Source organism: Dunckerocampus dactyliophorus, chromosome 18 (genome assembly GCF_027744805.1).
Source record: "Dunckerocampus dactyliophorus isolate RoL2022-P2 chromosome 18, RoL_Ddac_1.1, whole genome shotgun sequence".
NCBI classification, from domain to species: Eukaryota; Metazoa; Chordata; class Actinopteri; order Syngnathiformes; family Syngnathidae; genus Dunckerocampus; species Dunckerocampus dactyliophorus.
Genome location: NC_072836.1, coordinates 797,992 through 814,196, shown reverse-complemented (window position 1 = coordinate 814,196; position 16,205 = coordinate 797,992). Strand labels below are relative to the sequence as shown.

The window sequence follows — 16,205 nt, the reverse complement described above, 5'->3', positions numbered from 1 at the left end:
ACCCTTTCACGTCTGTCACATGTGCTCAGGTTGAACTTGCTCTCATCAGGGAAGAGCACAGGGCACCAGTGGTGTAGTTGCCAATTCTGGTGGTCTATGGCAAATGCCAATGGAGCTCTACGGTGCTGGGCAGTGAGCACAGGGCCCACCACAGGACGTCGGGCCCTCAGGCCACCCTCATGGAGCCTGTTTCTGATTGTTTGGTCAGAAACATTCACACCAGTGGCCTGCTGGAGGTCATTTTGTAGGGCTCTGGCAGTGCTCATCCTGTTCCTCCTTGCACAAAGGAGCAGATACCAATCCTGCTGAGGGTTGAAGGACCTTCTACGGCCCTGTCCAGCTCTCCTGCAGTAACTACCTGTCTCCTGGAATCTCCTCCATGCGTCCAGGTACCGCAGTGATGCCCTGGTCCAGATCTGGGAGGAGATCCCCCAGGACACCATCCGTAGTCTCATTAGGAGCATGCCCCCACGTTGTCAGGCATGCGTACAAGCACGTGGGGGCCACACAAACTACTGACAATCATTTTGAGTTGCTACAATGACATTTTAGCTAAATGGACCAGTGTGCTGCATTGTTTTTTCACTTTCATTTTTGGGGTGTCTTTGATTTCCCCCCTCTATAGGGTGATCATTTTCATTTCTATCGAATGATGTGGCATCATTTTGTTACTAATACATCACCATCTTATTATCAGGAAACATATTCAAGATGGGGCCGCATGGTGGTCTAGTGGTTAGCACGTTGGCCAACACAGGAACAGCCTGGAGATGGGAAGACTTGGGTTCGATTCTCCCTTGGGCATTTCTGTGTGGAGTTTGCATGTTCTCCCCGTGTGCGTGTGTTTTTTCTCCGGGCACTCCGGCTTCCTCCCACATTCCAAAAACATGCAGGTGAGGTTAATTGGAGACTCTAAATTGTCCATAGGTATGAATGTGAGTGTGAATGGTTGGTTGTCTATGTGTGCCCTGCCATTGGCTGGCGACCAGTCCAGGGTGTACCCCACCTGTCGCCCAAAGTCAGCTGGGATAGGCTCCAGTATGCCCCCGCGACCCTAATGAGGAGAAGCAGTATAGAAAATGGATGGATGGATATTCAAGATCATTTTTCCCCCAGTTTAGATCTGATGTGTTTTCGAAGTGTTCCTCTGAGTGTTCCTTTGAGCAGTGTATATTGAGGCTGGCTGAATTATGCAGTTCATTTTCAGTTGTGTGATTATGTATGTATTTATTAATTATTGTCCCAGGCCTACTGCCCCCCCCTCCCTCGAGACATTTTTTTTCTGAAGAGAAATCTTGTCACGTTTGAATCTTGCAAGATCTTGTGACACCTGCAGCTACATGAATGCATATACAGTAGCTTATCCTCGTCATTTCACGACTCACAATATTACGAGTTCTTTCTCGTCAATTTACAACTTCATTCTCAAAAGCTCAGATTTTAATACTCCGTTGTAGCAGGCATCACATGCGACAGCTATGAAAACAGGTTCAGAAGGTAATACTACGACTTTATTCTTGTAAATTTACGACTTTTATCGTAAATTTGACTTTATTCTCAAAATCTCAGATTTATTTTTTTTCATGTGGCCCTCATACTCAAGAACTGCAACGCTTGAATAGGCTGTGAAACGTTACAATTCAACCACTCTTACCATTTTTATTCAGTGAATGCAAAAGGGTACATTTGTGCTACCCAAGTAAATCCATTCAGCATGAAAAATGCAACAGAGAGTAGAGTTTGTAACATCACATAGCTTTCACAGTAATTTTCAAAATAAAAACATCACAAATGTTTTGTGTGTTCAACTTGGTTTGTGATCTATCCACCATCATTCTACATTCTCATGGGTTAAGCCAGGGGCGTCCAAAGTGAGTGCGGCCCGCAGCGCATTCTAAATATATAATATGAAGAAGAAAAAAGTTGTAACGAGAGTCATGAGAAAAAGCGCATCATTTTAATATCATAAAGTTGAATTATTAAAGAAAGACTTAGTCCTAATTAAAGTCCTAATTAAATGAGAAACATAAATATAGTTGTCATTTTTGGAAATTTTGTTCATTTTAGGTTGCGTAAAAAAGGTTGAATTTGAGGAGAATTAAGTGAAAATACTACAGGAATAAAGTCACAACTATGAGAAGAAAATTTACAAGAAGAAAACAAATAGGTTGGGGGAGAAAAAAAATAACAGCAGAAATGCAAAAAACCCCTGTAATTTAAAAGAATAAAGTCCAAATATGAGGAAAAAAGTTGTACACCAAGAAAAAAAAGAATAAACTTTCATTTTAGCAGCAGAGTTGAAATATTAAAGAAAAAAACTTATTTTTTTAAGTTAAGAGATATGTATCATTTTGGCAAATTAGTGTGGGGAATAAGTTACAATGGGAATAAAGTCATAATATTCCAAGAAGAAAATGTCCAAAGATTGTTTAAGAAGAAAGTTGAAATATTGGCTACGTTAAACAGCAGCAAAGATGTGAGAAAAAGAGCAAAGAGTGAAGTTGATAACATGTTTTGCACCTTTGTGACCATGCTGAGATGCACCCCCCACCCCCCACACGCACACAGACATTAAAAATGTGTTTGGTGGAGCCGCTCATGGTGATACAGTATATCAAATGGACTTGAAAACATCTAAGTTTGGACGCCAAAACAGGATTAGAAATGGTCTTCATGTGTGTTAGGTGATGAAAAGGACACTTGGCTAATACGGTGATACGCTGATGAGTGCGTGATGATCCTGCTTCAACAACAGGTTTCTTGTAATCGCATGTAGAGCAAATACCACATGGTGATGATTGGTGACATGTCGGGTAAGCCGTCACGTACAGTCAGGTGTTTGTGCATCTGCCGTTGGTTCAGCACTTGATCTCCAGGATGGAGGGGTTATGGTCAAGAATGGCCAAAATGATTTTGTCCATGTATTTCCTCAGACGCAGGTTGATCTCCTCCTGCGCTTTCAAAGCATCCACCAGCTGAAAGACACAGAGAAAAAGGCAAAAAAGGCGAGTGCTTGATACGAGCACGACTTTACGTAACGTCGCTCTCGCTCCCATCACAAACCAACAGGTTATCAACCCCAAACGCCTACCTCGCTCACGGTGCAACCAAAAACAACATAACTATACGAGCACATACTGATATACCTGCAATGCATGCTGGGTAGCTTCCTGTTGGGGATGTGTGCGTGTGGGCTTCATGCAGTGTTAAGTGTTAAGGTAATGTCGTGTAAGCTAATGTCTTACCAATGATTTGTGTCATGGCTGCCCCCTAGTGGCCAGAATACTACATGAATTGTATTTCCATGTTTGTGCTAATAATAGACCATAGTCTACCACCAAACAGCCATCATTCATTCATTCACTCACTCATGAAAAACAGAGTGGAACATATTCCATTCCTAACAAACTGCCCTAGGTTGAATAATCCTTGACATTCTCTGTCTCAAAAGTTACAAATAAATGCAGCGGCTACTTTCAACAACCGCTTATGTCAAAGTAAGTCGGCCAATCGGAGATAAGAGGGGCGTGGTCTTAAAGTGTGCTGACAAACCTCATCCTTGGACGCGTTGTCAATCTCTGCCGCCAGACACTGGACCTTCGAGTGGCAGGAAAACAAGCTCTTGCTCTCGTACAAACTCAGACTCAGAATCTGAGCGTTCAAGTCATCGTTCTGATTTCGGAGTTTATGGTTCTCCTGTGGAGGCACAAACATGTCCTGTCAGTCTTCTCCTTCAAACTTTGCTAGTTTCACATTTTCTTCTCTACAGAGATGGTGGAAAACTCCCGCCACAGAGAAGATTTTCACTATTAGCGTGCTTGTGGTGTGATTAACACACTGCGAGTCCAACGGTCTTATTCGTGTATTTTTATCACAAAACATGCTTGTTAGCATCTTAATAGCTGGCTAATACATGGAAACAGAAAGCAGAAGTCGGCTCCGTCGCCCGTCAATGATGTCATCAGCGGTTGACTGTAGTTCCTTGCTAGCTAAGACGGTTACGCCACAAGTCTCATACGTGTTAACAACAAACATTTTTATACTTTCTCCAATTCTAGCTGTTCTAAATCTAAATGCAAATGTCAGAGACACGACGTGGCGGTGAGAACCTTCTTGTTTTGCGCCCCCCCAAGAGTCAAACGCTCTTTATAATGAAGTGCAGTTCCAACACCATCCATGCATCTTCAACTCTCAAACATCTCTAGTCCTCCTCAGAAGCACACCTTCTCATTGTCACAAGACAACAGCGAGGGGCATTCAGGGGCACTGAGGACATCACAACGTTGTCGTTATTGTGCGTGTATGTGTGGTCTAAATAAACGGAAAGACAAAGAAAAACCGTAAGTGGGTATTTTTATCACTGACTATCGTAATTCATACTGTGGAAGTACATTTTTCTGCATTTCAATATGCTAGGAAAGACACCTACACCCAAAACACTGTTCAAGTTCAAAGATTCTGTGATGTCTTTGAACGCAACCCATCATGGCTCATAATAAGGCGGTTAAAGTGTGATTCAAACGTTCTGCTGCTATGAAAGAGACTGGCGGTTTAGCTTTTCAGAGATGCAAGTACAGTCAAACCTGTCTATAGCAGCCACTAAAGGGAAACAGCAAAAGTGGCCGCTATAGACAGGTGGCCGTTATAGTTAGGTTGGTGGCCATTTTGAATCTGTGCGCACATACAGTATTAACATGTCTGTGATTAGAAGCTTGTTGTGTTTGCAGATACATATAATTCTACTGTTACATGTTGACCAGTAGATGGCACTGTGGGACTAAGGATAAAAATTGTAAAGAACAACTAGGCTTGTTATTATCCACCACCCACAGAACAAAGCTGTGCTACTATATATATGGCAGAGTGTCATTACAGCTTTAGTTCATCAGGAAGTGACGGGAAGTGACGGCGGGTGTCCCGAGCAGGAGAGCTAGGCTCAGTGCTAGCTGTGAGTTTGGAGAGAGTTGGGAAGTGTGTTTATGTTGGTGTGGATGTAAAGTCCTGCAGTGTTCTCCGCTGTTAATAAAGCCATTAAAGTGCATCGGCGACGTGAGTCTCTCCTTCCCCACAACAAGCGGAATTACAGTATTGACCAGTGCACACCAGGAAATAAACGGTGCCACTGTCTGCAACAAGCTCAAAAGAAGACGTCTTTTTTATGTGGAACAACTGACAGTTTGTGTGGATCTTGTGAATGATTGTGACTGAGCTAGGACTCAGTAATTAAAGTCTACACACGACGGCTTCATTGATTGAAAAACTAAACTTTTTCGTGCATGAAGCTTCTACTTGAGTCGGTAATTTGGCCGCTATATGCGGTCAGATATTGACCAAGGGAGACAAAATGGGTGGCCGCTGGCCGCGTTGGACAGGTGACTGCTATACACAGGGTCTATAACATGTACATTTGCTGGGGGGTATTTTTCAGTGGCTGCTATAGGCAGGTGGCCGTTCTATAAAGGTGGCCCTAAGACAGGTTTGCCTGTATACACGTTTGTGTCCGGTTGCAAATGGTGATTCATCACCACGTGGAAACTGTGATGGCCTCTTTTACATGTAAAAGTAAAGTATAAAAACGTGTTTTGTAGGAACTGGATTTGCATTCTCCCCTATGGCAATATTTGCTTTGGTTAGAGTCCGAGTGGGAGGGTGTGGAATGGATGAATGAGGTCAACCGACCGTGCTAGCATGACGCTGTCTTCATGTGTACCAGCCTGTTTCAATTTGTTGACATCGTGTTCCATTTCCACCTCCCGGGGCTTTCCGTTGTATTCACAAAGCTCCCTCCCCTTCCCAGGATTCTCCATTTCCATCTGGAAAAGCTGCAGATAGTCCAGTTCTTTGCGTAGATCATCGACGAGCTGCGTGTGGAGATACTGGAGATCAGACCCCATCAGAGCATTCACACGTCGTCACCTTCTCACCTCCAGCATGGACTCCTTCTCCTTGTGAAACTCACGGCGGTTTTGCCAAAGTTTATCCATGATCTTCCTGTACGTGTCCACCTCGTCTTTGAGTCTCAGGCTCGTGTCCTCCAGCTTGTCCGTCTCCTTCTGCTTCTCCTAAGACAATTTGGATTTGTTTGACACACCAAGCAGAAGACGTGACTCTAGTTCATCCTCCCCAAACTCACCTGGTCCAGTTTCTCCGTCTGAGACTTGAGCCTGCACACGTTTGTTTTCATTTCACCGTTCTCTTCCAGCAGCTGCTGGATCCTGTGCAGGAACGCAAACATCTTCACACTCTGGCAACAGCAACAGCAGAAAAGACACACAGACCTGCTGCACAGGAAGTCTATCTCTGTGTTTCTTTCCCCCTCCATCTTGCAGTAAACGTCGCAGTGCCTCCTCGTCTCCTCCTCCAGACTCTGATCCGCCCTCGCCTCCACGTCCTTCATCTGCTCCTCCAGCTCATGCACCCTGGCAGGCAACCAGCACACACACTTCAATTCTAACCTTCAAAGTGTCGACCAGTCACAACATCATCCGCTAGTGATGTTAGGCTCGAAGCAGACGCTCGAAACAAGTGTCGAGCGCTCACGGCAGAAGTATCACAATCAGTCGTCCCGATGTCTCGCTGGATCCGGTGGAACAGCTAGTGACGTCACGCTCGAAGCAGGCGCCCGACAAGTATCGAGCGCTCGCGGCAACAAGTATCCCGATACGTTGTACCGATGTCGCGCTTCATTCAGTGGAAAATCACCTGGCCGCGGAAGCGAAGCGTTGTGACGTCACACGCGTGTCGGCCGTGACCGTCGACGTGTCACTCAGGTAGGGAGGGGTCGAGTCAGTCAATTTGGTTCAGTCAAACTCACAATGCTTATAAAAAGGGGAAATATCCCTCAAAATGTTGTGGGTTGTGAGGAGAGCTTTTGTGCGCATTACGTCATATTGAGAACGAGCGAGAGTAAAGTGAAGTTAGATCAGATTACACATTAGATTCATTTGCAATTGCACATAGTATAGGCATTCATTGACACACTATACACTGATTTATATAATACACACACACACACACACGTTAGTTTTTGTGTTTGTCTGTCTGCCAGTTTGTATATTTGTTCGTTTGTCTGTTTGTTTGTGTGAGAGTATTAAGTGTGTGAGTGATTGTGTCGTTGTAGAGAGTGAGGCGAAATAGGGAGAATGGAGGGAAGGCCAACTAACAGAGCCAGGTCATATGTGTGGGAGCACTTTGACCTTTTTGCACCAAAAAGGGTCAAGTGTCAGATCTGTGCTGAAGAGTTGGCATTCACTAATAACACATCCTCAATGTTAAGGCACTTGTGCTCTAAACACCCCGAAACAACACCCAATCCAGCTGCTCCTACTGCTCCAGCTGCTTCTGGAGTAAGCAGACAAGGTAAGCCTATGGCAACTGTCGTGTATTTATATCGTATAGTCAAAAGATAAAACAAAGCTTAAAATATAAAATATACATGACATTATATTATATCATAAGTTATATGTAAGTAACTATTTACATTGGTCACATTGTTTCAAGGACGACAGGCTGAGCTGGATGAGGCCTTGGTGGACATGATTGTGCAGGACTGCCAGCCATTTTCTGTGGTTGAGGATAAAGGATTTAGAGCATTTGTTCACAAATTGGACCCAACATATGCTCTCCCCACAAGACAGGCACTGCGAGGCATGGTGGACCAAAAATATAAAGAGGCCCAAGACAAAGCCAGAGCAGAGCTGGAGAAAACTGTGGCAGTCATTTTGACTGCAGACATGTGGACATCTGTCAACATGGATGCCTTCCTTGGGGTCACATGTCATTACATTGATGAAAAATGCCAACTGTCATCTGTCCTGTTAGGTGTCACAAAATTCCCACAGTTACACACAGCGGAAAACCTAAAGACTGCCAAAGAATGCCTAATTGATGAATGGGGCCTAACTAACAAAATCCACTGTCTTGTCACTGACAACGCTGCAAATATGGTGGCTTGTGCAAAATTACTTAAACTACGCAACATTCCTTGTTTTGCCCATAGTTTAAATTTAGTGGCAAAGAAGGCACTTGAGGCAACACCAGAAGTCTCAGAGATCCGTTTGAGAGCCAGAAAGGTTGTGGCATTCTTCAAAACAAGCACAAGGGCCAAAGAGAAACTGCCTGAAGTACAGTTACAACTTGACAAACCACAACATAAACTAATTCAAGAAGTTGACACAAGGTGGAATTCTACTTTTCAAATGTTGCAACGCTTACTTGAGCAGCGTGAGCCAGTCGGAGCAGCCTTGGCGTCATTAACCACACATGTGCTACCACTGAACTGTGCTGAGTACGAGGCAGTGGCAGAATGTCTACAAGTTCTGGGATCCTATCTCTGGCTACTACAGAGCTTTCAGTGGAGAAGAAGGTGTCTGCATCTAAAGTCATTCCATTAGTCAGAATGCTTCAGCATAAAGCAGAATTCTAACATTTTACAAGAATAAACTGGTAATATTTTCAGGACAAATAATGTCATTTTAGTAGCATAGACTTGAAATATTAAAAATAAACAACACAGCTGTTTATACCAGAGAGTAAAGTCAAAATATTAAGACAAAAAAGTTTTTATATATAAAGTGTAAAAAGTATTTTAATAGGAAAATATTATTATGAGAAACACACAAACCAAAGTCAAGTGGGAAGTTTTGGAAGATCAGGTTGGCAAAAAAGTTCTCTTATGGGAATAAAGTCAGAATTTTATGGAAAGAACATTTATAAAGATTATTTAGGAAGAAAGTTGAAATATTTGGTAAAAAAAAAAAAAAAGTGAGCAAAAATGGGGGCAAAAAGGTGCAAAGAGTGAAGCTGAGATGCTAGCATCATAAAAGGCTTTTCCACCCGTATGACAAAGCTGAGATGCATTAAACTTGTTAGCATACTCCATCTACATGAAAAATGTCAAACAGGCAAAGTTGCATCTGACGTGATCCTCACTGGAAAAAGTTAGGACACCCCTGGTCCATACCGAGGTGGACAGAAAGACGGGACACATGACGGTAACGATATTTGAGGTGCACGTGTGGCGAGCTTCATGGCTTGGAAATGTGAAGGAAGTGAAGGTGAAGGATGGGCATGCGTAGGCCTAAGTAGGCGTGTGTAGTCCATGCTACTGCAAGTGTTGGTCTCACCTACCTGTGGACCAGCTTGGTATTCTCTTGTTTGAGTTTAGACTTGAGGTAGCCATTGGCCAGACTGTCGTTCTCCAGCTCCGTCACCTTCTTCTCCAGATAACTCACCTGAAGCAGACGTTTGCACATTCACTTCTCTTCAAGGAGAAAACGTGTTGGGCTTTTTTCCGCATACGCCCGAGTAGAGAAATACCTTCTCTGTAATGTTGACATCACAGGAGTCAACGCTGTCCGTCAGCAAATCTTCCGTGCTGCTTCCCTGACTGCAGTGGAACACGCTGTGGTTGGCCTGGAACAGCTGGCTGCACGGAGGACAGGACACGCACATCTGCTTTTAAACATCCCAAGTCGTCCCTTTCAACGTCAGACACCTTCGTTCCCTTCGTTCATGAATGCAAGTTTTGTACATCAAAAACGAGATGAAACAACTGAAATCACGGTCCAAAATCATTTTAAGAACTTTTTTTTTTAATGTATTTCATTTCAATTCTAACATTTTTTGGGTAAAATCTTATTTTGCTTTGCTTCTTCCTGCTCCTTCCAAGACAAACGTGATTTGTTGCTCCACAAGCATGAAGAGAAAAAAGTTCAGCAGTGTAAAACCACTCCATCGCAAGGTATGACGCCGATGCTGTGATTTTATGGTACTACGTGATAGAAATTGTCCCACGCCAAACGGGACATACTTTGTTTCCAAATACTGGATGCACGATTACGTTGATCAAAGGCTTCCTTTTTGAAAAGTGGATTTTATTGTAGTACAGACATCATTGTACCTCTTGCGTCGTGTGTGTGTGTGTGTGTGTGTGTGTGCGTGCGTGCGTACTAAATGCAGAACCAAACCACTTCATACAGATATGGGGGGGTGGGGTGGATTGGTCAATGTGGATTTAACTTTTACTGCCAAAAACAGTGTTTTTCATCATTTTATGACAATATGTCTCAACGTAGATAGCAAAATCATATTTTAATTTGTACCTAGTTTTGGGGGGCCCTTGGAATTATCCCAACTCCCCCCCCACAGCGTTCCTCCTCATGGGAGCCAAGGAAAAGCCGGAGCTTGAAAACCCTCTTTGGTGATTGAAGTTTCCCGTTAGTGAAAGTAGCGTGCCGCCACTGTTCAGTAGACATGGGGAAGGGCACTGCAGTGGTGGGGGGGTGGGTACTGATGGCATGCAAGGGTAGAAGGAGTACAACAAAGCGGAGGCAGTCACTCACCGTCCAAATGCTGTGCTGGATATCTTTCTGTTGGGGCTGAAACACAAGACATGGTTCATTTTAAATATTTTCCACTCCAACCCCCCTGGGGGGAAGAAAGGGTTTGGTGCTGAAGTAGTCCAGTCCCTTAAGACTTGAACCTTTTTGGAACTGCAGGTACCGAGGCTGCTGGGTTGTGTCGGTGCTGCGATGGCGATTGGTCATGATAATGTAAACATGTCCACGACAACAAGAACGTCAATTTAAAACGTAACCTAAACCATTTTAGGAAAACGGAAGGCAATTCAAACCACAAATGCTGAAAAGAAGCGAGCAACATATGTTGAATACACTTAGCGTGATTCCTCTACCGCTCAAACTCCGTGAGCAAAGCAGCCCTTCCACTTGTAGGGGTGTACTTTTGGTTTGGCATATTTTGGTATGTACAGTATGCAGAAGTTACCTGTTGGCCTTGACGTTTTGAAGGTGAGCATCCAAGTCATTGAGCAGATTGACTTTCTTGCAGCACTGAGAGCAGTAAATATCCAGCAGCTCCCTCGTGTACAGCTGCCGCGTCTTCTGAGGTGTGTGTCCTACACTGCACTTGCAAAAGATGCCAAATGAGCCACATGGACCATAAGCTGCACATTACACTACGTCTTCAATCACATTACTGACAAGCTACAGTACGCACTGTATGCACCAGCACGCTCTGCATCCCAACATACTCTTCATTTGATCACTTCCTGTTTTCCTTGAAGTCCTGCATGGACACCAGGAAGACTACTGGTACTACTCAGCGTTGCCAGACGGGAGATGACATTATTGCACCAGACATTGAACATGAAAGCCATTTTGATGTTGCACAGCAGTTCAGTCAGCGCACTACTCCATCTTAATATCCCGCCTAGTCCTGGACAAAAGGTGAGGGTTTTTTTTCATCCAAGCCACAAACCTGGGTGGAAGGGAGGATCCCAAATCTGAGATGCCGTTAGCTTGGGTGCCATCGTCCTGTCTTGGGCTGCTTGGAGAGTATTCCACATCCTCCCCTTCCCCGTAGTCCTCAAACTGCTCCTCCCTGCAAAGGAGAAGATGGAGCGTTGAGGTCGTTTTCCTGCATTTAAGGGCATCAAGTAAACGAGGAGCATCACTACCACAGATTCCTCATTAAGGAAAGTAAAGAGTAATAAAACAGTGATATTATTCCATGTTTTAACAAATGCTAACATGCTTTTTGTTTCTGGCGTTTAAATCTGCAACTGACTGGTTTTGCCATGCTGAGTCCATGATGGCTGACACGTTGCAGCTTTCCTTTTCACGCTCCTTAGCGTGTGCACTGCTCTCTGGGAAAGGCTGTGTGCAAATAGGAAGATACAAGGTCAAAGGTTAGAAGGTTACACCCTGAAAAGTTATAACAGAAAAAAAAGTATTTTCCATTGAGCTGTTGATTACAATTGTTTTTAACATTTGCTAAAGAGGGTCCCTGACATGATTCATCACCTTTGCTTAAATATGTTATATGTGGTTTACAATGACCTTCTACAATGTTCCATTTTTCAAAGCCAACAGCAAATTGGCAAAAATGACATTTGTAGTTGATGGCACCAGCTGTGACGAGCTAGCTCTCGCGGTTCAGTCTCATTTCCGCATGTGACGCCATCGGAGTGCTATCACTCAGGCTGCGTACGAGACGGAGGATGTTTACTGCGATTATAGCCAACATGTAAGCCATGTGTCAATAGTTTAAGGACAAAAGAGGGGAAAAATTGGAGGTGAAATGGCAAACTTGGACTTCAGCCTTAAGACATGGAGATGATGATTGGTCGCCTTCAAAACGCAGAATGGTAATTACTCTGGAGTTGCTTATCCTTCAATTATCGTTTCAAAATCGGGTTCTTCATGAGTGTAGAGGGGTCTTTATAGCCTTTTTTTATTGTCTATTTCGCTTTTTTCGCTTTTGGAAAAGAAAAAACAGTATGATTGGGATACTGTGAACATCCAGCAGCAGCACAACATTTTGGCATGACTACTATTTTGATGAAAACTACTGAACCAAGTCGACCCAAGTCTAACTTAAGAAGCGTTCATTCACTTGTCGTCAAATATAAATGCCATTTCTGTGAATTTAAACAATGTAGAAGATAATTATGTGAATTATGTGAATCATGTCAGCAAGCCTTTAATGTAAATTGCTGAATTGGCACATTTTCTGATTAAATACAGCAGAAACCTGAGGCTACTCTCCTCATTAGTGCACAGCCGGCAACAGCCAAGACGGCACAATATACTAAATATATTCTAATCTAATCTTTATTCAAATACAAGGACTTCACCTGGCAATGGGAAGAAGTGTTTGCGGGAACCGCTTGGTTAGAAGTAAGACTGACAGGACTCAAAACCATCTTCAGTATCTCCTCATAACCTAGCAAGAGAAAAGTAGGAGCATTTTTTTAGTTTGAACATCAAATCCCTTTGCCAGAATGTTCATTGTTCGTATTAAGAAGTGGTGTGTTGTAGTACCTTTGATAGCAAACACCCCACGGCAGAAGTCTTTGAAACTGAGCTTCCCGTGAGTGTGAGGATTCAGGAAGCTGATAAACGTCCGTACCTGAAAGACACGTCACAAGTTAGAGGAAACGTCATGGAATAACCCTCCCAGTTAGACATGTGCCAGCACTCAGCAACTGGACCAGGCTAGCATGCACACTGGAAGGAGCGTCCGCTACAAGCAAATTCGAATCAGAGCAAAGTTTTTGGCTTCTTAAGTTTTAGAAGGAATAAACTTGAGGCTAACTGGTTAGCTCGCTAACTCGCTATCTCGCTATCAGCCACATAGGAGTCGAGCACTGTGTAGTAAATAATGAATAAAGGAGTGTAAAGGTCACTATAGTGGTGTTATTTCATGTCTACAGCGCTCCAATATTAAAAATAAAACATTTAGAAAATCATAAGCATATTTTCTACACTCAACTACACAAATATTTCATTTATTAACATTGAATCCTATATCGCTGAAATTCATTTATTGTGGTCAGGACTGGAACCAATTAACCGCTATTAACGAGGGATGACTATCAACAAACTTAATATATAAATTAGAGCGGTCAATAGTGTTAATGGTTAATTCGTTAAACGTTAATTCAATTTAAATGACATGGTGTCTTTGAACGCAACGCTTCATGGCTCGTAATAACAGGGTTAAATGCGGCGCAAGTGCTGCGCTACTATTCAAGAGGCTCGTGTTCTCTTGTATGAACAATGTGGATGTTTGGATCTACTCGCCCACCTGAACAACCACCTCCACACATAAAATGTACTTTACTAAAAATAAAACAAGTGTGCGCCTGCACTGCACGTGCGTAGATGGATCAAATGCCTAATTCGACAAGCTGGAACGTTTTCATCTTCCATCCATTACATACAATTCAATTGTCTTTTTGCTGCTAGCGTTCATAAATAATACCCTTGAATAAGTCACCACCGAATAAGGTGATGTGAAAACAACGCGATGGTGGTGCATCCATCTTAGGAACATTACGGTAACGATGAAGAGTCTCACCTCGTCTCCTTGGCCGAGCTGCTGGGCGATGTGAAGCAGATGCTTCACCTGGATGAATCCATCCGCATCCTCGTCACACGCCTCGAAGACCTCCTTCAGCTTCCTCAACAAAACCAACAGAAGCTTTTTGTCGCGGACTGGATCACCTTCCATGCTTTATCACGCGGCTTTGTTGTTTTTATTGATCTAACGGTAGAATCCAGCGGAAAGAGACAAAGATGCAGCAGGCATGGACTGGCTGCTCCCCACAAGCTCCCAATGTTGGGAAAATGGCGTTGAATTACAATTAGGCAGGCTGTTGCGTCATCAGCGCCTATCAAATAAAACATGACTTATCATAATCATTGATAGAAACAAGTCTACCATTTTCCTTCCACGGTTACAGTAACAACCAGTGAATGCATCATTTCCTCATCATTACTGATGATATCTTTTAGTTGTGTAAACAGCTTTTAGGATTAAAAAAATGAAACAAAACACCTGCAACGCAAACCACTTGCAGGTAATGCTTCAATAAATACAATTCTTCATTTCTAAGAATGTTGTAAATAAATAGTTGGGATCCTTTGATGCAGTCGAGTCTTAACAGGAAGACCGTGAGTGTTTTTTATTTGTAGTAAAGCCTGGGTTCCCAAAGTGGGGTACACCAGCTGTAATAGGTGGTACGGGAATAAAAATGAAAAATTAACACCCAACCCTCACAATTACGAGTGTGCCTGAACGCCTCAAATGAGCAGACGAGAATGCTGTGTGGGCATTATATGAACAAATAAGCACGTTTGTTTGATGATTATTTTGTCCATTTAATCTTGGAAGGGTGATTTATTTTGGTGCTCTGATCCAAAAACCTGTCAGTGCGTGGGGATTCCACCCAAGGAGGCCTTATCGTTGGTGATTTTGTACCTGGGATACTGCTTTGTCAACATTGTTAAACTTTGTGAGTGGCCAAAAAAAAAAAAAAAAATCACGCATGAAGGTTAATTTGTGTCTTTATTACCAAAGATTTTTCTTAGACGGGATTTATGTAACAAAATTGTGTTTCAATCTTGCGGGCTGAATTTTTAGAATGTGAAATTATGCTGAAAATGTTATTGAATAACAAATTTGTAAGCAAAACGTGTTTGTTCAGTTGGTTAAAATTGGCGTTTGACAATTCACTTCATCAAATTTCAGTGTAAAAAAAAATCAGTTAAAAAAAATTCATTGCAAATAATTCTGATGTTTCAAAACTGAGACTTCTGCTTTTTCTAAAGACCTGTGTCACGTGACTGTGCACTTTATACTTGATTGGCTGGCTCTGAGACCCTTCTTTTGGACCGAATTTAAAAACACCATATTTTAGCACTCTGAAGATATATTCACATTTCTGCAGTCTGAAAAAGTCCGTATTTTAATGAGCTGATTTTTTTTTTTTTAAAGCGCAGGCATTTTGCCTTCAAACTTTTTTCAATGACATTTTCCACCTAATATCACGTAAAAAGAATTAAATTAACCTCACAAAATTCAAACGTAAAAAAATCCGTTATTTAAATTCATTGTCCAAAGAAAGCTTTGGGAATAAACAGACTAACACATTAGGGAAGGATGCTAACATCAGACGGGAATGGACGTTACTGTACTCTAGGTAAGCTCATGATCACTTGTCGATCATCAGTACTCATGCCAAACCTTATCAAAACGTCACCATGCAGAATACAAAGTTTTGACCCGGAATTGCTATAAAATGAATGAACCAACTACTTTTAAGATAAAAAAGTTTTGTTTTTGAAGCGAGCAGGATTAGGGGGTACATGGTTGGAGGGCTACACCGCTGTAAAACGTTTGGGAACCACTGTAGTTGGTAAAGCTGCTTACTGGTTGAAGCGTAGTATTGATACTTCAAGTTGTAGTACTGTAGTACCCGCCTTGTGCCAACGTCCAAGACTTGTTTGAAGGATGAGCAAACTACCAGCTGCAGCCAATCATCGTCACTAACGTTTCATCAGTATTTGTCCACTTCAAAGACATTCTGGAACTTTCAGCACCTCTAATGAAATGACATAAGGATGTGATGAATATTGCTGGTATCCTTCTGTGTTCATTTAGGATGTTTATAGTAACTTTATGATGAAACAAAGCTACCATAAAAAGACGCACTATTTATGACCTTGAAAGGGTTTACAATATTATCATGCAGACGTATCCCAACAATTATGTATGTATACTTTCAACCTTTTGTATATTACAAAACACTTCTAAATAATTCTAACTTGTGCACCAAACTGTTCTTTTTTAAAACTCATTGGAGATGTGTTTTGTATCATTATTACACTGGTAAAAATAAA

The 16,205-nt window shown here is 42.5% G+C and overlaps 1 protein-coding gene across 3 annotated transcripts; it reads right to left on the bottom strand.

The window, feature by feature from the left end:
• Positions 1-1,619: 1,619 nt before the first annotated feature.
• On the bottom strand, positions 1,620-14,249 carry rab11fip4a (RAB11 family interacting protein 4 (class II) a). 3 transcript variants are annotated; one of them, XM_054760674.1, is made up of 16 exons: positions 13,882-14,249; positions 12,843-12,930; positions 12,656-12,744; positions 11,587-11,675; positions 11,278-11,400; positions 11,017-11,085; positions 10,786-10,920; positions 10,344-10,379; positions 9,319-9,427; positions 9,130-9,233; positions 6,279-6,419; positions 6,134-6,215; positions 5,925-6,062; positions 5,715-5,861; positions 3,553-3,696; positions 1,620-2,975 (listed from the first exon to the last, which is right to left on the bottom strand). In XM_054760674.1, exons 1-16 carry the CDS (start codon positions 14,032-14,034, stop codon positions 2,859-2,861), a joined length of 1,764 nt encoding a protein of 587 aa, XP_054616649.1. In that variant the 5' UTR covers positions 14,035-14,249; the 3' UTR covers positions 1,620-2,858. The 3 variants fall into 3 exon arrangements, with proteins under 3 accessions (XP_054616649.1, XP_054616650.1, XP_054616651.1); XM_054760675.1 differs by lacking the exon at positions 11,017-11,085 and having other exon boundaries at positions 13,882-14,247; XM_054760676.1 differs by lacking the exons at positions 10,786-10,920; positions 11,017-11,085 and having other exon boundaries at positions 13,882-14,247.
• Positions 14,250-16,205: the final 1,956 nt, after the last annotated feature.

What these genes read in the sequence shown, in the direction of transcription:
- rab11fip4a (XM_054760674.1), bottom strand. Translation starts at nt 14,034, where the DNA reads ATGGAAGGTGATCCAGTCCGCGACAAAAAGCTTCTGTTGGTTTTGTTG. An exon ending in AGACGGAGAAACTGGACCAG is followed by an intron (nt 6,063 to 6,133) that starts GTGAGTTTGGGG and finishes AAATTGTCTTAG; the next exon opens with GAGAAGCAGAAGGAGACGGA. An exon ending in ATGTCAACAAATTGAAACAG is followed by an intron (nt 3,697 to 5,714) that starts GCTGGTACACAT and finishes GTGCCTCCACAG; the next exon opens with GAGAACCATAAACTCCGAAA.